Source organism: Capra hircus, chromosome 8 (genome assembly GCF_001704415.2).
Source record: "Capra hircus breed San Clemente chromosome 8, ASM170441v1, whole genome shotgun sequence".
NCBI lineage: Eukaryota > Metazoa > Chordata > Mammalia > Artiodactyla > Bovidae > Capra > Capra hircus.
Window position 1 is genome coordinate 78,091,319 of NC_030815.1, and position 25,169 is coordinate 78,116,487.

The 25,169-nt window shown below is 42.3% G+C and overlaps 1 protein-coding gene across 8 annotated transcripts in view; it reads left to right on the top strand.

Annotated features, from left to right (window-relative positions):
- Positions 1 to 23,480, top strand: part of NTRK2 (neurotrophic receptor tyrosine kinase 2) — a 402,024-nt gene extending 378,544 nt beyond the window's left edge. For all 8 annotated transcript variants that reach the window (XM_018052429.1, XM_018052423.1, XM_018052430.1 and 5 more), the window contains 2 exons: positions 16,617 to 16,775; positions 17,664 to 23,480. In XM_018052429.1, the coding sequence (XP_017907918.1) occupies positions 16,617 to 16,775; positions 17,664 to 17,849 (345 nt within the window). In that variant the 3' untranslated portion in view covers positions 17,850 to 23,480. The remainder of the gene's footprint in view (positions 1 to 16,616; positions 16,776 to 17,663) is intronic.

Genomic DNA, 25,169 nt, shown 5'->3' on the forward strand with positions numbered 1-25,169 from the left:
CCTTCTTCTTCTTCCATATTTATTTCCTACTGTAGTGTCTATCTACCAAGACTATGCCCCTGGGGAGCCAGATGCAACTGTTTTATTTAACAGATATTTGTTGAGCGTACAGGCACTGGCTAGTGCTTTCTTTAGGAAGCGTGCATCAGAGGCAGAGAGAGAGAGCCGAGCATGTGACCATGCAAATAAGCGATGCTACTGATTGATACTGTGGGACTCCCTGAGAGTTCAACTTGCTTTTAAGCATCAAAAGTACTTAAGTTTAGTCCTAATGGACACAAAGAAGTCAGCCAGGTAAAAATTGAGAAGCTGCATGTGTGAAGGACCTGTGATGAGGAAGCACTAAGGAAAGTTAAGACCAGATGGAGGTTACTATCAGAAAAGAGAACACTGGGGAGGGAGGCACCGAGAACAACTAGGGTGCTCCCAGACACTCCAATGACATTTCATTTTATCCTAAGGGCAATGCAAAGTCATTGGAGAGTTTATAGCAGAAAAACAAATGAGTAGATACAATTAATATTTCAAGACCATTGCTCTGGCTATTGGATGGACAGTGATTTGGAGAAAGTTAAGAAGGGAAATGATAACACTTCCCTGGTGGTGCAATGGGTGAAAATCCGCCTGCCTATACAGAGGACATGGGTTCGAATCTTGGTCAAGAGAAGATCCCACCTGCCACGGAGCGACTGAGCCCATGCACCACAACTACTGAGCCTGAGGGCTGCAACTACTGAAGCCCGTGCATCCTAGAGCCCACCTGCAACAAGAGAACCCGCTGAAGAGAAGCTTGTGAACCATAACGGAGAGCAGCACACACCCCACCCCACTTCACCGCAACTAGAGAAAGCCCAGACAGTTCAGTCGCTCAGTCATGTCCGACTCTTTGAGACCCCATGGACTGCAGCACGCCAGGCCTCCCTGTCCGTCACCAACTTCCGGAGTTAACTCAAACTCGTGTCCTTTGAGTTGGTGATGCCATCCACTCTGTCCCCATCTTCTCCTGGCTTCAGTCTTTCTCAGCATCAGGGTCTTTTCGAATGAGTCAGCTCTTCGCATCAGGTGCCAAAGTATTGGAGTTTCAGCTTCGGCATGAGTCCTTCCAATGAATATTCAGGACTGATTTCCTTTAGAATTGACTCTCAAGAGTCTTCTCCAACACCACAGTTCAAAAGCATCAATTCTTTGGTGCTCAGCTTTCCTTATAGTCCAACTCTCACATCCATACATGACCACTCAAAAAACCATAGCTTTGACAAGACGGACCTTTGTTGGCAAAGTAATGTCTCTGCTTTTTAATATGCTGATTAGGTTGGTCATAACTTTTCTTCCAAGGAGTAAACGTCTTTTAATTTCATGGCTGCAATCACCATCTGCAGTGATTTTGGAGCCCCAAAAGTCTCTCACTGTTTCCACTGTTTCCCCATTTATTTGCCATGAGGTGACTGGACCAGATGCCATGATCTTAATTTTCTGAATGTTGAGCTTTAAGCCAACTTTTTCACTCTCCTCTCACTTTCATTAAGAGGCTCTTTAGTTCTTCTTCACTTTCTGCCATAAGGGTGGTATCATCTGCATATCTGAGGTTATTGATATTTCTCCTGGCAATCTGGATTCCAGCTTGTGATTCATCCAGCCCAGCATTTCTCATGATGTATTCTGCATATAAGTTAAATAAGCAGGGTAACAATACACAGCCTTGATGTACTCCTTTCCTGATTTGGAACCAGTCTGTTGTTCCATGTCCAGTTCTCACTGTTGCTTCTTGACTTGCATACAGATTTCTCAAGAGGCAGGTCAAGTGGTCTCATATTCCCATCTCTTTCAGAATTTTTGAGTTTGTTGTGATCCACACAGTCAAAGGCTTTGGCATAGTCAATAAAGTGGGAGTAGATGTTTTTCTGGAACTCTCTTGCTTTTCTGATGCTCCAACAGATGGTAGTTTGATCTCTGGTTCCTCTGCCTTTTCACACAACACAGCCAAAAAATAAAATAAAGTAAAGAAATAAATAAATAAAAGGAGAAAAGTGATGGAGCAGTTAGGAAGCTGACACAGTGACCGAGGGAGGGAAAGGACCCAATCAGGAGATCAACATAGGGGTGGAAAGAAATGAAGAGAGTTGAGATGTCTCTTGAAGGATATCCTCAGAAGGACTTCTTAGAGTTCACCAACCCTTGACTGCGTGCTTCAGGACTTTCAGGAAGAGAAAAGAGTGACGCCCCCCCTACCCTCAATATGTGGCTAAGCCACTGACTCCATTCCATCACATGCTGCTCATGGTGATTCCTGACTTATGTGTCCTCAGCATCCCTGCATTGGCTCAACTTGTGGTTCAGGGCAGCTAGGTGAGATCATATGTGTAAAGTGTTTGGTTGACCTGTAGTACATGCTATTTGGATTTGACCATTAGCCAGAAAACTTAACACACCCTTGCCATCACAGCCTCTATGGGGTAGTGTGACCAACTCCTTCTCAGGAAACTTCGATGGAGACTCGGGACTTTGATCTTCTTTGACAACTTTCTCTCCTGCTCTTTCCCAATACTCTCCCTTTCCTGTGACCCTCTGGACACAGTAGCAAATGTTCAGGTATCCTAATATCAACTTTTAAATGGAAGGGGGCTGGGAGCAAGAGTAAATTAAGGAGTGGACAGAAAGGGACCAGTGTCACAAGCCCTAGCTGTTGGTCACATTTCCACCATAGCAGCAATTCCCCACCTTGTGTTATGATTATGGAACAAGCTCCCATCTAATCTCATCCAATGCTGTTTCCCCTCAGTGCATGTAGTACTTAACTGTAAGTGAGTTGATATGTACTAAAATAAAGCCACGTGTATTGGGTGTTACCACATAAGACATTTTATTTCAGCTGCCTCACTGGAGCCTCACAGATAACGACAGGGTCTCTCTTCTATATGTGAAAAACCTAGGGCTTAGAGGAAGGTGATGCCTTGGCCAAAGTCACGTGGAGAGTCTTGTCAGCACCAGAGAAGACCCCCAGGCTGTGATGCAAGACACTATGCTGGGCACCCCCGGGGGGAGGGTCTACATGGACCACAGTAGGAAAGGGGCCCCTCAGGACTGTGTAGCATCCTGGTGCAGGCTTATTGTTGTCATCCCAAAGCGATTGCTAAAATACTTCTTTTTGCCTATTTCTGGCCACTGGGCTTATTTACCAGCTTTTCTAGAACTTAGCATGTTGGGAAAGGGTGTAGGCTTGATTCAAGCTTCTAAGATTTTATTCCCATGTATATGTGATGAAAGATACTATCATAGGAAGCAATTTATTTATACTCACTTAGTACCTAGCTGAGCTAGAGCAATAAACCAGATCTGTTGGCTCTAAAACCCTTTTCTCTCTGCCACCAATGCCTCTCAAACAGGTATCTGCCTAGACTCTGGACACAAGTTGGCATGTCCAGAACAGGAACTCATGAAGGTACAAAATCAGCATGGCCCAGGTTTCTGAAGTATCCATTTTAATACATGATTTAGGGAGAAATCATCACTTTTCTTAATGTGCTGTGGAATCGAATGCAACAGTTATATAAGATGTTAAAGATGAAATAAAGTCTTTATTTATCTTTAAATTTCTTTAAAGACTTTAAAGAAATTCCACAGTGGCCATTAGCACCTTGTGCTAGGCCTGTAGACACATGGCCCCAGTTCCTCCCCATCCGCTGGTCTTTTACTTTCTGCAGTTGTAGGTGCTTCATGCGATGGCTTAAGAGGCATCCAGAGACACTGATTTTCCATAACCCTCAGCAGCCACTGTTATTAACTGTTTGCTGTCCATTCTGAAAAGAAAAGCTGCTGGTCAGAAACTGAGTTTCAGCTTCACAATCACAAAACAGCTGTTTCTTATAATATGTGCATTTTCTATGGATATATTTTATCTGTAGGTATGTTGGGAGAGGTACAAAAAAATGAAATTTAAGTGTGAGTATTGTCTTTAGCACAGAACATCATGTACAGCATGAGGACTCAGTAATTGAGAGTTACTTGTATTACATGACTTCTTAGCTTTCACAATCATCCTAAGAAATCACAGTGTCTATTATAACTAAGGTCACAATTGCTGCACATTTCATATATCACAGACATAGCAGAAAAGGACCATAATGATGTCAGGCAGGCATTCAGAGCTCCCTAGAGAAAGCAACTTTCCCATTAATGTTACATTCACGTGGACACGGACATCAGTTTCTGTATCAGAATGAACTGGGAAGAAAGATAACTTACTCATTTTTAACGGGCTCTGGTGTATTAAGTCCTCATCTCTGGTTAATGGTGGAATATGCGTTCTGACAGGGTCCTCAGTGTTAACTAACAAGCTGGGGTTAATGGTGGAACAGATGTGTGGTATCCAGCCAGAAACCTTATTTGCCCATGTACTAAACAGAATGCCTTCAGTAGCTATCACTGATACTGAGAATACTGTTTGTAGGACAGAGAAGCTTTTTTTTCCCCCCTACACTGTTGGAAAATCACTGACTTCTTCCTTTACCTAAGGTTAGCTGGAATTCAGCCTTTCTGAGTTATTTCCATAGAAGCAACTTCACATTGGAATTTTGGAACTAAACCAACATAATATGATCACCTAGACAGTGACACAGATCGATATAGCCTCTGCTTTCCTGATTGCCTTTGCTCGTGACTGGTCAGTCCCTGTTGGCTTTTCACTATGAAAGGATGCAATGCTTTGGTCTAAAGTACTAAAGAGTCAGATGATCTCTTGGGCTAAAACCCATAACGCTTAAGAGGCTGTAAGCTCACTAATGTTGAACACTAAAATAATGGCAGGTGGATGAGGTGTGTATCATTAGAATGAACAAGTTCCCATTGCTGAGTGATGTAGAGGTACAAGGACCACATGTCAGGCTGCCTGCTGTCTTCATTCTTTCCAAAGTCTTTATCCTCCCATTGATTCACTTGGGAAACTCCCCATCAAAATGGATAAGAGTTAGTGGGTTAAGGAGTGGGGAGGCAGTCAGAGAAAGGGGGGTGTTATCACTGTTTAATTTCACTTTATTGATAAAATGAAGAATTCTCATTTCTAGATCCCAATGTGATTCTTAAACATGGTTTAAGCTTAAAAATTGCAGTTTTAAGCTTTACTGAGAGAAGACTTTTTTGATCCTGATTGGAGAGAATGTAAAATCAAGTGAAAACTACACTAACTTCTAAGACTAGGGTGGTTGGCTCTTGAAACTGTATAGAGAGCACAAGCAGGGGCAAGAGGACCCATGAGGGATGTCACCTGAGGTGACATGGAGTCTGGGAAGCCCTTCTCCCTTCATCCACAAATGATGGGGAAGTCCCAGGGTCTGCTTACTCTCTCTTAGCTACTCCCAGAGAAACTGGGGTGGAGTTGGTGGACAAGATGAGGACTGAGATTGCCCTGAGGTTTGCAGGGAAACAAGCTGAATCTGGGGCTGCTATGGAACAACAGCATCTGTTAAGCTCTGGAATCAGTTGATAACAGTGAAACTGTCAAGAACTACCTAAGAAGGGAAGAGAGTGGCTTAGACCTTCACTTGCAGGCATGACAAAACTGATGTGCGTGTGTGCTAAGTCGCTTCAATTGTGTCCAACTCTTTGTGACCTTATGGAAGGTAACCTGCCAGGCTCCTCTGTCCATGGGATTCTTGAGGCAAGAATACTGGAGTGGGTTGCCATGCTTTCCTCCAGGGGATCTTCTTGACCCAGGGATTGAACTTGCATCTCTTGTCTACCTGCACTGGGAGGTGAGTTCTTTACCACTAGCACCACTTGGGAGGCCCTGAAAATGCTGACCGAGGACTACAGATCTGCCTTCTGGACGCGAATTGTGCATCTTCTCATTTTGGGAGCTGTTCTTGCTCCTGTGGCAAGCAGAGTTGCAAGCAGAGTGTTGTGGACTGAGTGTGTCCCTCTCCACCAAATTTAGGTCTTGAAGCCCTAACCCCAATGTGGCTGAATTTAAAAACAGAGTCTCTGAGGAAATAATTGAGGTCAAATGAGGTCACAGAGTGGGGCCCCATCAGCAGGATTAGTGTCCTTATAAGAAGAGACATCAAAAGCTCATACTCTCCCTGCACTCACACAAGCTACACAAAGTTGCTAGTAAACCAGAGTTCTCACCAGAGACTGAACTGGCTGGAAACTTGATGCTGGGTTCTAGTACTGTGAGAAAATAAATGTCCTGTTTTAGCTCCCCAGTCCGTGGCCTTTTGTTATGGCAGTCTCAGCAAATGAATCCAGAGAGCCTTTCCTAGCCCTGAGTCTGACTCCATATCAGACTGGAGGCAGAATGCTTCCAGAGAGATGGGTTCTGGTGTAGACTCTGCCTTCTAACCTGTGTGGTCTCTGGCAGGTCACTTTGTCTCTGGGACCGGAGATTCCTCAACTCTTAGACTGAGATGAAAAGACATGCTTGGCTTACCCTAGAAGATTATCAGGGAATCAATTCTTAGTGTAACAACAGCTAATATGTTTTGTACTTTTGTTATTAATGTGTACCAGATGTGAACTCTAAGAGCTTTATGGCATATAGTTAAGTTCACCTTTTTTAGTGTACAGTTCTGGGTTTTGGCAAACACAGTCATTTAACTGCTACCACAATAAGAGTTCAGAACGTTGTCATCACCACCCCCAATTCCCTCATACATCTGTAAGACAAGCTCCCCCCAGATTCCCAGGCCCTGACAACCATATAGTTCTATCTTCTCAAGAATGTAATACAAATGGTATCACACTGTGGCACCACAAAGCTTTTCTAATATCAATTTATTGAATCTTCACAACCATATTCTGAGATATGTACCATTATTATACAATTAATAGACATGGAAGTGCTATGAAAAAGCAGAAAATGTATACAAACAGAAGATATTTTCCCACTATTTATATTATTATTTCATGGTGGAATAAAGATAAAATGAATTCTCATTGGGAAAAAATATTCAGAAAATATTTTGACTAACCCAGAAACCACTTGGCTTGAAATTAATGTCACACCCTCTATGACCAGATTAATAAAAGATAATGGAAGATTTTCTAGCCTGCAAGCGACAGCAATTTCAGGTGAGGCAATAATCATTTCCCACTGGAAGAGACAGGGTGACCAGGCTGTCCCCAGCACTCCTCCTGACCCCATTCATTCATGGCTGTGTTCACGAAGCTCCGTTCATTCACAACATCTAGGAAGGGCTGAATCACTTCCCATGAAGTATCCTCTGGTTTGCTAGCCACACACGACAAAAGCACCCATCACTCTTTGTGATAGGAGATGTGATTCTGGATATGGTCATAAAGTGTTCGCAGTCTGACCACAGCAGTCCCAGGCTCTCCAAGGAGATGATTTTGCACAAATTGTTTCACTCTCCCCCCTTTTTAAAATTTCCTATTACAGATGTACTACCTAATAAATAAATATATAAGGTCCAAATATTTCTTAAAATTTATAGATATCATGAATTTTTAAGGAACAGCTTAGGAGAAACTGCAGAAATAAAGCAAGTGGGTGTAGAGTGTGATCAGGAGAGCAAGGAGTTTTTTCAATATTTAATGCAGCCAAAAGCCTCTGACAGCTAATCATCCCTTAATGGGGCTTGCCCTTTGGCCTGCCTGTTTCTAAGGGAGTAAAATGTTTGGCTTCCAGATGAGTTATCACTCACTCACTAAAGACCACAAGTTGAACGTGGCCTCCCAGGCATCGTTGATCTTTGCTTCTTGAGTTTAGAAGGTCCCACATTAGCTGTATTGTTGTTGTTTAGTTGCTAAATCATGTCTAAGTCTTTGTGACCCCATTGACGATAGCCCACCAGGCTCCTCTGTCCATGGGATTTCCCAACATTGGAGTGGGTTGCCCTTTCCTTCTCCAAGGGATCTTCCCAACCATGGGAATGGACCTGCATCTCTTGTATTGGCAGGCAGATTCTTCTTCTTTACCATGGAGCCAGTTTATTCACCTTTAAATCATCAGTGTTTACAAAGCCAGCTGGGCACTTGCTTTGGATCTATAGAAGGGCTCCAGCCTGCCACCATGCCTCTGAGATTCACAGAGGGGCGAGTAAGCATCACTGTGGTCAGAGAATGAGCTGTGGGGAGGACAAGAATGATGCTTTGGGAGATAAAAGAATTAGGCAAAACAAAGGGCAATGTTGGCATTTGAAAGGAGACTAGACAAGTGAGATTTGAGAGAAGATTCAGAGAAAGGGACTCAGAGATAAAGTGGGAGGATCCACACTGAAAAGGATAGATGCTGTCAGAGAAGACAGCAAGGGAGCAAGGAAGATGGTAGATGTGTTTTATGTGAAGCTCAAAAGAATGAGAGCTATGCTTGTGACCTCCTCTCATCAACCAGTGTACCTGGAAAACAGATTGCATATTCCTCTTCAACTTTACCAGGGATAAAGATACTATGTGTATTTGTTAAAAAATAAATAAATAAATAAGAAAGAGCCTAAACTCCAAATAATAGTGGATTAGAGAGCTGGCTTCAATACTGCCAATTCATGTCTCCACTTGCTCAGCAAGTTCCTTGACCTTCCTAAATCCTAGTTTCCCAATGTAGAAAAATAAATCCATTGCACGTTAAGCAATGGAGAAATTTCCACAATCTATAATGTTCAAGTTGGTTTTAGAAAAGGCAGAGGAATCAGAGATCAAATTGCCAACATCCGCTGGATCATGGAAAAAGCAAGAGAGTTCCAGAAAAACATCTATTTCTGCTTTATTGACTATGCCAAAGCCTTTGACTGTGTGGATCACAAGAAACTGTGGAAAATTCTGAAAGAGATGGGAATACCAGACCACCTAACCTGCCTCTTGAGAAATCTGTATGCAGGTCAGGAAGCAACAGTTAGAACTGGACATGGAACAACAGACTGGTTCCAAATAGGAAAAGGAGTACATCAAGGCTGTATATTGTCACCTTGCTTATTTAACTTATTTAACTTACATCATGAGAAACGCTAGGCTGGAACAAGCACAGGCTGGAATCAAGATTGCCGGGAAAAATATCAATAACCTCAGATATGCAGATAACACCACCCTTATGGCAGAAAGTGAAGAGGAACTAAAAAGCCTCCTGATGAAAGTGAAAGAGGAGAGTGACAAAGTTGGCTTAAAGCTCAACATTCAGAAAATGAAGATCATGGCATCTGCTCCCATCACTTCATGGGAAATAGATGGGGAAACAGTGGAAACAGTGTCAGACTTTATTTTTTGGGGCTCCAAAATCACTGCAGAGGGTGATTATAGCCATGAAATTAAAAGACGCTTACTCCTTGGAAGAAAAGTTATGAGCAGCCTAGATAGCATATTGAAAAGCAGAGATATTACTTTGCCAACAAAGGTCCATCTAGTCAAGGCTATGGTTTTTCGAGTGGTCATGTATGGATGTGAGAGTTGGACTGTGAAGAAGGCTGAGCGCCGAAGAATTGATGCTTTTGAACCGTGGTGTTGGAGAAGACTCTTGAGAGTCCCTTGGACTGCAAGGAGATCCAACCAGTCCATTCTGAAGGAGATCAGCCCTGGGTGTTGTTTGGAAGGAATGATGCTAAAGCTGAAACTCCAGTACTTTGGCCACCTCATGTGAAGAGTTGACTCATTGGAAAAGACTCTGATGCTGGGAGGGATTGGGGGCAGGAGAAGAAGGGGGCGACTGAGGATGAGATGGCTGGATGGCATCACGGACTTGATGGACATGAGTCTGAGTGAACTCCGGGAGTTGGTGATGGACAGGGAGGCCTGGCGTGCTGCGATCCATGGGGTTGTAAAGAGTCGGACACGACTGAGCGACTGAACTGAACTGACCTGATAACCTAGTGACCAAAGAGTATGTAACCAAAGAGTATTTCTTGGGCAAGAAACAAATATTGTAGTTAAACTGATTAGATGTGTCCAAGTTGATTTAAAAATAGTAAAATCATTGATTTCAGTTTTACGAAGGCCCTAGGCCCTTTTAGTATTTTGTCCAGGATTTGTTGTTTTAACACCTTTCAAACATGGAGATTTAAAGGATGCTTAGGTCTAGGTGTTTTTCTAAGAACAGTTTACTTTTTTAACCAGATCATCCTATACATGTCACCCTCAAAATTATGAGGTGTCATAGAAATAAATATTTAGAACCAAACAAACAGTTCTTTTCATAGATGTTTTAATGACAGAATCCATTCTTTTCCATAGCTTGATTTACTTTAGGCAGTATGGAATTTTTTTTTTTTTCTTTATGGCCACTGGCTCCAGACATTGTTCTGATTAGCTTCACTGATTTAAGCAAGTCACAATGATAAGCAGCCTTGATGGCCAGCCAGTCTTTCCTTTTCCATTATTTAACTTTCCAAGTCTAAGTCTCTGTCCTTTTTCTCTATCTTCAGAGGATATGAGACGTCAGTCACCATCTTACAGAGCAATATTCCCTCATGTTATTCATTATGACATCTTCCTAAACCTCATTCCTAGATCAACTAGTGTGAAGTCTGCACCATAGATGCCCACATCTACTGTACAGATGGTAATGTACAGAATTGTATATTAATGTATAGGATGTATAGAGGAATGAATGGGATTTCATACACAACTTAGAGAGTTTTTATACTCCCTGTGCACGCCAGTATTTTGGATTACATTTTATTAAGAAGTTTTGAATTTCACTGAATGGTTCTTATTTGGGGTGTCTATTAGGTTAGGCAGTTTCCAACCATTTAATCTAAGGGCATTTCTATGAAGAGTTTAGAGAAGTTATTGGCAAATAGATGGGAAAGTACTAAATACTGATCTCTTTGAAGGAACACATTGAAAATTCCTCCCCAAATATCAACACTCAGAAGAAACTTAAAGATATGGTCTGCTTACCAACCAATGCCCCCCATGCCTTGCCAGCCGTTAAGTGATCGGCACCCTTCCCTCTTGGGCATGTGATCCATTAGCAAGAATAGGGAGTGCCCTCAGTGTTACAGGAGCTGTGCTAAGGGGTGCTGGGTTCCCTGGCACTTAGAAATATCGTTGAGCTATTGAAGGGAGGATAAGTTCCTTGAAGTGATGGAACTTGAATTTGCCTTTAAGAGACATTCCAGAGGAGGTAGAAAACTAGATCAAACTTTCCAAAAGGCACGAGTCGGTTTGGCCTGGGTGAGGAGCCACAGCTGTTTGCTGGCTGAATTCAGGGCATGAATTGGAGATTGCAGAAGCCTGAAACACAAAGTGAGCCATCAGAATGAGCCACAAGGTGTCCTGGGGGAGGGGTTATGCGTATGGCTCTAGATAAGCCACTTCAACTCTCTGAATTTAGGGGCATTATTTATAATATGAAGGCAAGCTGATGTCTACTCAAGAGGGTAATTACTGGGTTCAAGTGAAATCACTGAGCAGAAATTCTTTGTAAAGGTAAGCTGCTGTGTGTTGACAGATGATTATGGTGGGAAAGTAGTGGCAAGTAGTTAATTACAGAGCTAAAATTCCAGTCTCTTGGGTTGAGGAAAATAAAAACTGTAAGCCAAGTCAGCTCCCAAGTTAAGTGGATTTCCCATGTTGTATCAGCTCCTTCTGGTACATTTAGTGAAGAGCACATTCCTGACCAAGGTTGATCACTGAAAGGTCTCTCCCGGCATCACTGTGTGTCTGGCAATCAGAGCAGCAGTTCTGACTCCCCATGTCATACTTGGGATCACTTTCCATCTCACAAATATTTAAGCAAGAGTGTGAGGGCCAGCTGCCAAGTTGCACAATACAGGACAAATATCTCATTGTGTTTGTCGCGCACAGTATGTGGTGTTGTGAGATCCAAAACCACCCGGTGACTGTGACTGGAATGCGACAGTATTCTGTAACCAGGGTGGCTTTCTTTTTATTTTGTGGGGGGGCACTTTTGTGACATGATCCAAACTCCTGAGAAAAGGTGGCAAAAGAAATACTCAGAAATGTTCTAAATGGGTTTAGAAAACTCGTGAACCCTGTCTGAACTTTTATTAGATGCTCCCACCACTGGCCCATTTGACATTAGAACAAGGAGTGCATTATTTATAATGGCATGTGTGAAATCTCAGAGGGGGTTCTTGGAAACATTAGAGTGAAAAATCTGTCCCAAAGAGACTGCAAGTATAAAATAAATGATCAGATGGGAAAACATGTAAATCAAAATGTGAATCTTTTTTTTTTTTTTCTCCTTTAAAGGACATGGGAGACTTTTCTTCAGCTATGAGCAACACAGGACAGAGAACCTGTAAGAGTAGGTGTAATGAGAGGTGCCCTACAGTACTGGTCACTGCAGAGGGAGGAAGTGACTGCCCTCTGTGGGAAGCCAGTAGTGCTGACTCTTCTTAATGTATCTAGAATGGCTGCTTCCCATTGAGAGAATAAGATAATAAAGGCTCCAGAGAAAGAAGCAACACCTAGAAATAATTTAGTGCATTAAAATTCATAAAGAGCCCTCACAAATATTGTTTGCTTGAGTATTTAGCTTGTGATAACCTTAGGAGGTATATATTATTACTGACATTTTATAGTTGGAAAAACTAGGACACAGAGAGGTTTGGCAACTGTTTAAGTTTATCCAGCTAGGAAATAGTATATGGAGTAGTATCTATTGGAGCCCAGCATTTCATTTGTGGCATGTGGTTTAGTTCCCAGACCAGGGATCAAACCTGTGCCCCTTGCAGTGAAAGTGCAGGGTCTTAACCACTGGACCACCAGGGAATTCCCTATTTTGCTTTTTAAATTGAAGTATACTTGACATATAGCACTCAGTTTGTCTGGTGGTTTAGTTGCTCATTTACGCCTGACTCTTGCAACCCCAGGACTGTAGCCCACCTGGCTCCTCTGTCCACGGGATTTCCCAGGGAAGCATACTGGAGTGGGTTGCCATTTCCCTCTCCAGGGGATCTTCCTGACCCAGGAACTGAACCCTGGTCTCCTGCATTGCAGGCAGCCTCCTGCCTTGCAGCAGATTCTTTACTGACTGAGCCACCAGGGAAACCCTTCTATTTGTATACAGTTTAACTAATTGGTATTTCTATGTACTGCACAGTGATCACCACAGAATAAATCTAGTTAATAGTTGTCTACTTAACATAGGAAAAATTTTTTCATTGTTGTGAGGAAAACTTTCAGGATCTACTTTCAAATATGCGATATAGCCTTATTTAGTATAGTCACCATGCTGTACATTGTACCCTCAGGACTTATTTTAGAGCTGGAAATCTGTACCTTTTGGCCCCCATCTAAAGTCATGAGTTGAGTATTGTCCACTGCACCACAGCTGGGAACACACAAAGAATACAGAAGCCTGGCATCTTCATAGTTTAATGTGTCCCAAAGTGGGATTTTTACTGTCTAGTTCTAGGAATGTATGTAAGTGGCTCTTTCTCTCTCTTTCTCCCCTACAAAAACACATTTAAATTAATTCAGTTCACTAAATTAAATGAAGTTTAATTTATTCTTTCTGCCAAACTCCTGGGACACTTCAAGGGTATTCTGTTCATTGTGGATCTCCAAGAAATGAGGAGGGTTACAGATTATATTTGACACCTCTGACCTAGGAACACATGTGGAGTGGGTGTGTGTCTGTGTGTGTCTGCGCGTGCTCAGTTGTGTCCAACTCTTTGCAACTCCATGGACTCTAGACCTCCAGGCTCTGCCGTTCATGGAATTGTCCAGGCAAGAATACTGGCCATTTTCTCCTCCAGGGGATCTTCTCCACCCAGGGACTGAACCCATGTCTCTTGCTCTGGCAGGTGGATTGTTTACCACTATGCCACCTGGGAAGAGTCTGACTTAAGAGCAAGTGTGGAGACCTAGCTCTTAATACTTTGAAGGTGAAGTAGCCAGAAAAATACCACATTGTTCCATAATATCCCTGTCTTCTCTTTACCATCACAGATCCACTATTCATTAGATGTATTCTTGCCTAGAGAATCCCATGGACAGAGGAATCTGGCGGGCTACAATACATGGGATCACAACGAGTCAGACACAACTGAAGCAACTGAGCATGCATTATCTGATTTCAACATTTTTCTAATCCTAATTTCAATATTTCAACTTCAATAATTTCACTATTCCCATAAAAGATAGAATTATGTCTTTTCACTAAAAAGCTAGGCAGAGACCTCTCACTCCATGTCACTCTGCACCACGTAGCTCCCCACACTGCCACCCACATTGGTGCAGGGGTGTGGGCTGCCAGCACCTGGGGGTGCATACCAGCTTGGTGTCCCCAGTGTTTGTAAGCATCTGAAATGTTGGTAGATTTCCTTTCCCAAAGTCCTGGGTACATGGGGTTTCAGGGTTGCAGAGCCTGGCGGATATCCATCAGCCAGAAACATGCACATGTGGCTGTCCCCCACGACCACCAGCATCCTTTCTGCTCAACCTGGGTTGTACAGGTTGTGTTTTGGACATCAACCCTGGTGGTGAGTACCATTATCACTTACAAGCATGTCCAGGCAGCTCCATGAGGGAAATCAGTGGTCATTTAACAGCGACTGCAGAATGAGGAAAAAGTGATGAAATTGAAATCTGGTGGAAGGCAACAAGCCCACACTTAGCACCTGAACTTTTGATGCATTTAAATCCTGAAGAGTAAAACTACAGGGGCACCTTAATCCTGTGCCAGCAAGTTATGTCTCCACTTGTCAGACTCTTTGTACAGAGAATGTGTGATTTTTTTCACATGTGTGCTTTTTTGGCTAATAAGAGCATCATTTAAAATTATGAAACAAATTAGAAATCTCTGACACTCTCCGCTCCTTGGACTTCAGAGTGAAGCAGCATTTTTTTAGGCACTTTTAGTCCATTTTCTTCCCTTAATGAGTCAGAAATGAGAATTGTTGTTGTTGTTGCTCGGTCATGACAGACTCTTTTTGACCCCATGGACTGCAGCACTTCAAGCCTCCCTGTCCTTTACTATCTCCTGGAATTTGCTCAAAGTCATGTCCATCGAGTCAAGGATGCCATCCAACCATCTCATCCTCTGCTGCCCCCTTCTCCTTCTACCTTCAGTCTTTCCCAACATCAGGATCTTTTCCAATGAGTCGACTCTTCACATCAGGTGGCCAAAGTATTGGAGCTTCAGCTTCAGCATCAGTCATTCCAATGAATATTCAGGGCTGATTTCCTTTAGGATTGACTGGTTTGATCTCCTTGCTGTCCAAGGGACACTGAGAAATGTAATTGGGCAGAAACTCTATGTGGCATTGGTCTCAGAACTCAGGGATTGGCAGTTGTCAGGGAAGTCTAATTCCTGAAGTCCTATGAACTCAACCACTGCCCCAATGTCAGCTTGGCATTTGGGCAGGTAGTGCTGGGGTTCACCAGCATGAAAAGTGGGACCTGCCACCCACAGGGCTATGGTGCATAAATCTGATCTCAATTCAAAAATCAGAAAGCCTTGATGGGCTACAAACCTTTATACATGGAATTCTTACTTTTTCTCCAGGAAGTAGGAAATGATAAATCTCTTTGGTCAAAGTTTTCTTCACCTGTGCTAATGCTGTTGCTGTGTAATGCCTCAGCCGTGGCGTTTTTACTAAAACGGGCTTTTCAAAGCCCATACTTGTCTTTGAGTTTAAGCTTGCACTCCTCACTGCACTGCAGGCCGATAATCGAGATATGAGTCACTGGGGCAAGGAATAACCGCTTTATTCAGAAGGACAGCAGACCAAGACGACGGCAGGCTCATGCCCCAAAGACCCATCTTGCCTGTGTTAGAATTCAGACTTTTTAATACTAAGAGGGGAAGGGATAAGTCAAGCATTTCCTGGTTCCCATCTGCCTCTAGAGGGGTGTGTTAAATTCTCCCTCCCAGCAGTGGAGGAAGGGCCTGGTCAGGATGTTTCCTGTGAATTAAACGAATGTATTTTAGCTGAATGCTAATAGCTATGAAGCAGGATTCCCAGAGATGGGGCATTACGTATAATTTAAGCTTATACTCAGCATCCCTTTAGTGATTAACTTGTAATAGAATAGAAAATGTTCTTCCCTATTACATACTTACCAATTTACTTTTGTAAATCACTTCAGTTGAAGTGCTATAGTAAAGTCTTAAGCTCAAAGACCTGATTTCTTTGTGTCCATAGCAACCTGAACCTCAGTTGCCTCATCTGTAAAATGGGAATAGTCATTTCTGCCCTGACCATTGCTGGGTTGTGACAAGGATGTTCAAGACAGCTCTGTGTGATCTCCTGACAGTTTAAGGAAGCATAAGGAAGCTGTGGCTTTGCTAAGGAAACAGAGTCCTTTGGTGGGTCATTTTGGATCCTGAACCATCATTATCCAGGCCAAAGTTATCTTGTTAGGTAGACAATCAAGTCATTCTCATACCAGAAAGTATGTGCGTTTGTGTTTTATACATGACTATCCACCCAATCACCATCTCGGCTCCTATATAGTTTTGAGAAAGAGAATTGCAAACAGTATGAGAAAAAATCCTTTGACCACACTTTGCCCTCTGTCTCTGTTGCTTGAGATGATAAACAAATTGTATTTCCCTTATGCCTTATAAACAGTTAAAATTAATAAATACAAATAAAGGGAAAAAATGCACCCCGTCTCCCTTCCACACTTTTTCCCCTGATGATGGGAACTTGGTTTCCAGGTGACTGATGCCATCCTGCTTACCCCTTTTCTGCCAGGTCGGTGGCCACACAATGCTGCCCATTCGCTGGATGCCCCCAGAGAGCATCATGTATAGGAAGTTCACCACTGAAAGTGACGTCTGGAGCCTGGGGGTCGTGTTGTGGGAGATCTTCACGTACGGGAAACAGCCCTGGTACCAGCTGTCGAACAACGAGGTGCGTGTGTGGTGAGCAGCATCAAGATGCCTAGAGGGCTGGCACTGAGAGATACCCCTGGGCTGGAAGCCAGGAAATGCTCTCCTGTGGCGTCCCTGTGGCTTTGTTGGGAGCAGCACCTCCCCATGGCCTGCCATGTACCTAAGTATCATGGTCATTCTCCAAACGTAAGAGTTCTGGAAAGAGAAAAGCACAGCATTTGCTGATGTGCCTGTGATTCTCTGGTGCGGGGATCCAGGAGTCATTTCGTGCTGTTCATCTAGGAAATTGATAGCAGATGTGGCATTTTGGCACCCTGAGAGTCCAGCTAGCTCTTTTGGTATTATTCCAAGAAGCTTTCAAGCTTCTCTCCTTTTTTGCACATTTCACTGGTACATTACTTCTAGTGAAAAACTCAGGCATTTAGTTTTTCTTTTCTAATCCTTTTGCAATTATGTCTATATTTAAACATTACTTCTTGATCAGGCACCTCACTTCTTCAGGTCCAAGTCTGTCTTTTATCCAATTCCATGATCCAAAATGACTGCTCATTTCTGTACCCTATGATTCCCTGGCACAAAAGTGACCCTGGTTCCATCTCAGGCCAGTACAACTGAAACCCATTGGAATTCCAGGGTGTGGTTTAGGAAGGTTCCATCTAGATAAATTATTTCTCCACCACTTTGATGAAATCAGTGTGACTTGAAAAATGGATATGAACCCATCAAATTAACCATGATATGCAAACCTAGAACAATTGCTTTCTTCCTTCTGAAAAAAAGAAAGAAAGAAAGAAAGAAAAACACTGAGTGGGTTTCTTTAAAGCAACCCTCTCTCTGTACTGACATTATTGCATCCACATTGATTTTCCTCTGGTCTGATCCTGTCTCTGTGCTCCATTCCATCCAGGTGATAGAATGCATCACTCAGGGCCGAGTCCTGCAGCGACCTCGAACATGCCCCCAGGAAGTCTACGAGCTGATGCTGGGGTGCTGGCAGCGAGAGCCCCATATGAGGAAGAACATCAAGGGCATCCACACCCTCCTTCAGAACTTGGCCAAGGCATCTCCAGTCTACCTGGATATTCTAGGGTAGGGCCCATTCCCCCAGACCAGTCCTTCCCAAAGCACTTCCTCAGTTGGGCCGAGAGGATGAACGTCTTTTAACTGCCGCTCGATGCCATCAATCCGCTGTTCTTTGCTCTGACAGTATTAACAACAAAGACACCGAGAAGCTTTCCGAGGGAAGCGACGTGTACTTCTCCACCTGTAGACACAGTATGGACTTCTTTTTAGCGTTCTCTTTCTCTCTTTCCATCTCCCTTCATTTATTCTCTAGTTTTTTTCTCCCCCCCCCTTCATTTTTTGTCTTCCTTGCTTTACAACCCTTACCTTTTCTTTTTTAATCAATCTGGCTTCTGCATTACTATTAACTCTGCATAGACAAAGGCCTTAACAAACCTAATTTGTTATATCAGCAGACACTCCAGTTTGCCCACCACAACTAACAATGCCTTGTTGTATTCCTGCCTTTGATGTGGATGAAAAAAAGGGAAAACAAATATTTGACTTAAACTTTGTCACTTTTGCTGTACAGACACCGAGAGTTTCTATGGATTCACTTCTATTTATTTATTATTATTACTGTTCTTATTGTTTTGGGATGGCTTAAGCCTGTGTATGAAAAAGGAAAACTTGTGTTCAACTTGGGAAGCCTTTATCTATGGGAGATTAAAACCAGAGAGAAAGAAGATTTATTATAAACCACAGTATGGGAAGAACAAAGACAACCATTGGAATCTACTGGCGTCAGTTTCAACTTAAGAAAACCCAGCCACTGGTAGCTGGGAGGAATGTATCGGGCACTTTCCCCCAAGGACCTTTCTGAGGAGTATGAGGACTGTTGAACTCTGTGCCATGGGCTATTCTTTTCCCATCACCGGAAATGCTAGAGTGTAGTACAGAGAAAATACGGCTTCTGGGAGGCAAGATGGCACACGACACATTCCGACAGTCTCATCCTTGTAGGCCATGGTGATGGCACTGGTTTGTTTTGCCGAGTGTTATCCACTGAGCCTTTGTCAAGTTCAGGTGGATTCTCGTCCAGAGATCATTTCAGGGTCAGATGGGAAAGCCAAGGACTTGGAAAAGAGAGGACAAGCTCTAAACTCAGAGGCAAGTTTCTCTTACATTGAACTTTACAGACAGCACTTCCCTCGACCCCTGCCCTCCACCCCACCTGTCCATCCAACTGTGCAAGCAAAACTGTGCATGGTCTTCACCAATTAATACCTTGTGTGCATAAACTACCGCTCCAGACATCGTGCCCCTGATACGTAGAGCAGATCCGTAAAAGGTATAACTTAAATAATTATGGGAAGCTAATTGAATTCATCAGCTGAGTATAAATGTCTCTGGGTCATATGGTGGTGATGGGTTGTTAACAAATACGGACCCTGAAACTTGGATATCCTCAACAACATCCCACCCACTGTGGGGCTGGGGAAAGGGCAAAATCAACCCCCAAGGGAGAGGAAACCTCGCCCACCCTGGGGGTATCACAGGCATTGATGTTCAGTGTACACAGGCCGAGACCTTGCTCTGGGCTCTGGTTGGGAGAGTGGTTTCATTCTAAATGTACTCCATTGTTAATAAGCTGTTTTGTTCTTTTCACTGCATTTTAAAAAAGTAAAAATTAGGCACAGCATACCAATGGGAGGCTATGCCCAGACTGAGCTTCGGAGGTGTGCTTCTGGGCATAGTCACAGGTTTTGCAAAAAGAAGTTGTAAATTTAAATAGAAATTTACAGTTACCTGGGTGATCAGTTATACCAAGGAAGAAAATTTTTCTGTTCCTCAAGAAAACTTGCTACCCTCTGTGAGGGGAATTTTGCTAACTTGGCATCTTTATAATATGAGCCAGATTGAAAGGGAGAGATTTGAATTCAACTTAGGTCATTTTATTTCATGTTTGTTTCTGAAGGTGCAAGTGCTCTGTTTAGGTTTTGCTTGTGCCCTTATGCCCTTAATTACTGGAGCACCTTATTTTCCATTATAGGCATTGAAAGCCAGTTCTCAAAAAATCAAAAGTATCCGTTAACAGAGAACAAAAGGAAACCCAGTAGTATCTGCTGTCAAATGAAGGGGGTTGGACAAGACAAACCCCATAGTCCTTTCAAGTTCTGCACTGGCCTGTGAGACATGGGAGCTGAATTGTTGTTCTCTTGGTTGGTGACAAAAAACCCTCCAGAACACACATAATAATATAATGAAAGCCATATCTCCATGATATATACCTGCATGTATATATCCTATTAAGGACCCATAGTACTGTTAAAACACTGTGGCACCCTGTGAAGCAGTAAGAAGAGGCAGGTTTGTATAAAATTTCTCTAGATTTCATCAGCAATGACCCAAAAGCCTCCACAGGTTTGTCATTCTGTGCAACTGGCCAGCTGCTCTGGGGGAAGAAGCTGCAAGTTACTTGTTTGATTTTAACAGAGAGCAAAGGAGGTAATACTTGAAGGGTTCAGATTAAAGGAGGGCCGTGCAGTATTGGAGCAAGGATTTGTTTAAAGCAGATGAGAGGAGGGAAGCATTCCCCTCCCCTTTCAGTGTTGTGTTTTCCTCTGAAGGAAAAAAGCAAAAAAAAAAAGAAAAGAAAAGAAAAAAATTCTCTTTACCTTCTGACTCCCTCAAGGTCTTGAAATGAAAGGTTCTATGCAAGTGCAAAGTTTTATAGTTATTTATATTGCTGCTTATTATTAATTTTTTTCCTCTGTTGTCTCAAGAGTATGTACTGACTGCAGAGACGTCTCACATTGAAAGGATCCCAGATTGCTTTTAAAGTAGCTGAACGAAACACAAACCATCTTCAAGTCTCCACCCTTGTTCCTCCAGAATCCTCTCTTCTCATGCTTATAATTTTAAAAAAAGGGCCAACCTAATTCAGCAGCGCAAAGGTCACAAAATAGGACCTGCCATGAGATTCATTAAAAACTACAACAAGAGTGGTGACAAACCCAATTCTCTAGCCTGAACTTGGCCTGACAAAGTTTCCATTTATACATTGTTTCATAGTTTCCCAAGCATTTTTTTTCACATACGGTGACAAATTATTCCCATTTTTTGGAGGTGAGGAAATTGAGACTTGGAGAAGTTAAATGACATGCTAGAACTCTCCAGGCACCCCTGGGACTTAATCTAAGTACTCTTGACTCTGAAGTTCATGATTTGGTCCACGAGAGACTCTCATATATAAACAAACTGTATGAAAGAGAAAGCTGGCTAACAAATTCATGAAGTAGGATATGAAATTAGAAGAGTGAAATGAATTATGTGAGATGTAAGCAGCTGAGATCTCATGATATATAATCATGTTCATAGCTTCAGCTAAACCTTTGCACACTGAACCAATGTCATAATCAGGCTTATTTAGGACACATTTTGAAGTAGGCTATAAAAGATGATATCAGAATTCACATTATGTGTTCACATCAGCGCTCCCTGTGATATTTCCACATATTTATATGTGTGTTATAAATACTTGATTTATACATAGACAAACATACGTGCATAGTGTGTTTGTGAGCTTATGTATAAATTTATAGGCACACAGTAATAGACATAATTATGAGTAGGGTGCAGTATGAATAATTTGCTTAAAATCTGCTGAATAACCAAAACCTTTTTAATGCCATGTTGCTGGCAGTGCCTCCCTTCTCCATGTGGGTAGGACCCCATTACACTTTTCAACCCTGTGCAGTACTGCGTGGGTGGAAGACACATTTAGGATAATGTGCTTCCCATAACTGAGTCGAAGCCATCCCACTACACTGAGTCCTTTTTTCTGCCTCTTTGCAAAGGAAGATGCAGCTGGAAATAGATCTCCTTACGTAAAGTTCCAGAAAAGGAAAATTTATTTTTTCTAATCCTTTTGCACATTTATTTGTATTATGCTCACCTGTCCCACTGAAACCCCTTTACCCTTGCTTTCAGAGGCCAAGCACTCCAGAAGAGCACTGGAGTGTAGGGAACCCAGTGTCCTAAAGGCCAGTGGTGAGATCCAAGACCCCACTGCAGGGTGAATTCCCACATCCTAGTGGAACACAAGAGACAACAGTGTACAACGCTGGCCTTTGCAAAGAACCATGACGACAGGATCCCCTGGTCAGGAATAGACTTCTTTCTTCTTTTTTTAACTTTTTCTTTTTTACATTGGACCTTCTATAATACCAATAACATTAAATCATGTATCTAATTAAATAAATGACTACAGACACACATACCCTCAATTCTCTTACTCTTTCTTTCCCTTTTTTCCCCCATTTGAGGACTTTTTGTTTCCCATGATGAGCTTCAGTTTGGTCCTATTATCACTGTTACAGAAAATCTCATGAGGGGGAATGCCAGAGACCCAACTCCTCAGATGGCTAAGTGAGCAGTTAAAGCAGTTTCTTCCCAATTAGTGACGGTAGGGTGCAGAGACTCTGAGGTTGAGACAGCAAATGATATTCTAACGAATCCACAGTGGGAGGGACTTGGAGAGAACTATGAAGGGGTATGTTCTTGTTGTCAGGGCTGGAATGGATCACTGCTGCTATAAGTCAAAGGTTCTCGAATATCCTTAGTTTTTGTATTTTTTTTCTTTTTTTCTTTTCCCTTTATTTATTTATGTATTTATTTATTTATATATATATTTCTTTGCTCCATTCATCACAGACACAAAGAGAAGCAAAAAAAAAAAAATATATATATATATATATATATATATATATATATATATGTATACGTGTTGCAGGCAAAACACTGTGAATTTCACAAGAGCAACCAAGCAACTCTTTGCCATCTTAACATGCATCTCAGAAGACGCAATGGGAAAACATGAGATGCCATTTTTTTTAGTCTATGCATTTTAGGCCAGGTCTGTGTTTATTTCTTTGGTCTGTACCTTAATGAGAATGATCCTGAGTGAAGGCTGAACGTTCAACATACTGGAGCAAGCAAAATAAAAGCTGCTAATTGCCACAGGTTTGAATTGGGAGAAAAAAAATTGAAGAAAATGAAATGTAAAGGCCTACATCTTACAGATTGTATGTCTTACTGTAAAAATGTATAAAACTGCTGGAAGTGTTTCAATATGAGGTCTTTGAATTAAATGTGGATTTTAAATATATAATCCCTGGACAAATGACAAATTATGGTGAAATACTGTTCCTTGCATTCATTGATCATTATCTATCCCTCACAAATCTGCTTAGAGATGCAGACAGTCTCTGGATCTGCTTCTGTACATGGAGAGATGTTTGTATATATCCAGGCCATATCCACACACATGCACACACACACACACACACAGACACACACACACACACACACACACACACACACACATTTCAACATCTAAAGATATATTGCCCCTTAAATTGTGACCTGGTATTTGAAACTCTCTTTTCATTTGCTTCCTTTTAATGTGACGTCTCTGTACTGATACTTACTGGTTCTTATTTTGCAATCTTTTTGGAGGTCCATTGCTTTATTAAGACCCACTGCATCTTGGCTGATTTCAAAGTGACACCAGAATATCAGTGCTTAAAAAAAAACAAAAAGAAGTTTTGTTTGTAAATTATGTGACCAGCTTCTCTCAACCTGATATGAAAAGTCTCTTGTACTACACTGTATTTAATAAAAATGATGTCTTACAATAAATAACATCCTCCAAAAGAGACACTAAAAGTGACATGATGATTACTAGAATTTTCACAAGGCATGGTGTGCTCTTTGTCTGTCCGTCTGTCTGTATTTTAGATAAGGTCACTGCAGGTACCTGCCATGTTTATCAGTTGAAGCAATGAGAGTAAAAGATTCCCCCTGGCTCACCCTTCCATAACCTGACATTTTAAACTTTGATCTTGGATAACTAGAACTAGTCCAATAGAACTTTCTGCAATGATAGAAGTATTTTATCTGCACTGTCCAATAGAGCTAGTGGGCACTTGACATGTGGCGAGTGGGACTAAGAGCTGAATTTTAAATTTGATTTCATTTCAATTACTTTACATTTAAAGAGTCACAGGTGTCTCGAGACTACCATGTGAAACAGCATGGAACAAGCAGATAGAATCACCAGGATTTCTAACAGATCAGACCTAAGAAACTTACCATAAGAGAAACGTTGTATATCATGGTCTAGGGTTGGGGCAGCTCTAAGAATCATAAGGATTCAGGAACAGAAGTAGCCAAACCAGGACCTACTGTGGTTTGGAGATCTGGCAGCCCATCTTTTCCTGGCCATCAGAGCCATCCACTCACACTTGCGTTTCTCAGCATCTCACAGTCGTGTTCCCCACTGTCTGACCACTGCCTGTCCATCTCCTCTGAGATGCACAGAAGGCATCTGGGCAGCATTCCTACTGGAGGCTTCAGGAATGTAGTTTGACAGCCCTGTCCTTAAATCATACTCCTCAGGAGCTTTGTCCATGAAAACGCCTCTCACTGGCTCAGATATATGTTCCTTGAGTTAAAAAGACACAACCAGGTTAAAAGTCAGCAGAGACTTGGGGAATTCAAAGCCATGGGGGGAGGGAATAACTTGTCCAAACGTCCCAGTAGGAACACATGTCGTCGCTGCAGGATTGAAGTGTAGATCCCACTCAGAGAAACAGCATTACAGACTGCAGGGCAAACCACTGAGGCTCTAGCCAGTCATAACCCATTTGGATTATTAAAGATCCACACCTTTACCAGACAATGTTTTTATATCCCTATTATTTGTATAGTTATAATTGGTGAGTAAAAGTGTTAGTCGCTCAGTCCTGTCTGACTCTTTGTGACCCCATGGACTGTACCCCACCCCAGACTCCTCTGTTCATGGAATTCTCCAGGCAAGAACACTAAAGTGGGTAGCCATTCCCTTCTCTGGAGAATCTTTTCAACCCAGGGATCGAACCCAGGTCTCCCGCATTGCAGGCAGATTCTTTACCATCTGAGCCACTAAGGAAGCCCCAATAATCAGTTTAAATTCCAAACCTAAAGTCAAACTTGTCAGAGCCCTCATCTCCTGGTTTGTAGACCCCATCCCATTTTCTCCCTCAAATACACACCTTTAGTTTACCCTTGAGAAAGCCTAATTGCTTGGCTGGGAACATAACTTCTGAAGTATTGTGGCTAATAACCTCATTCAAACAGGTGTCCTAAACTTTAGAACAAATTGACTAACAAAACAAGTGCTCAGTGCATGCCAAGGTATTATGTATACGTGTATTAGTTTCCTGATTTTTCTCTAACAAATTGCCACCAACTGAGTGGTTTAAAACAACAGAAATGTCTTGTCTCTCAGTCCTGGAGGCAGGAAGTCTGAACCTGAGGTGTGGGTGGGGCCACGCTCCCTCTGGAGACACTCAGGGAAACTGCCCTT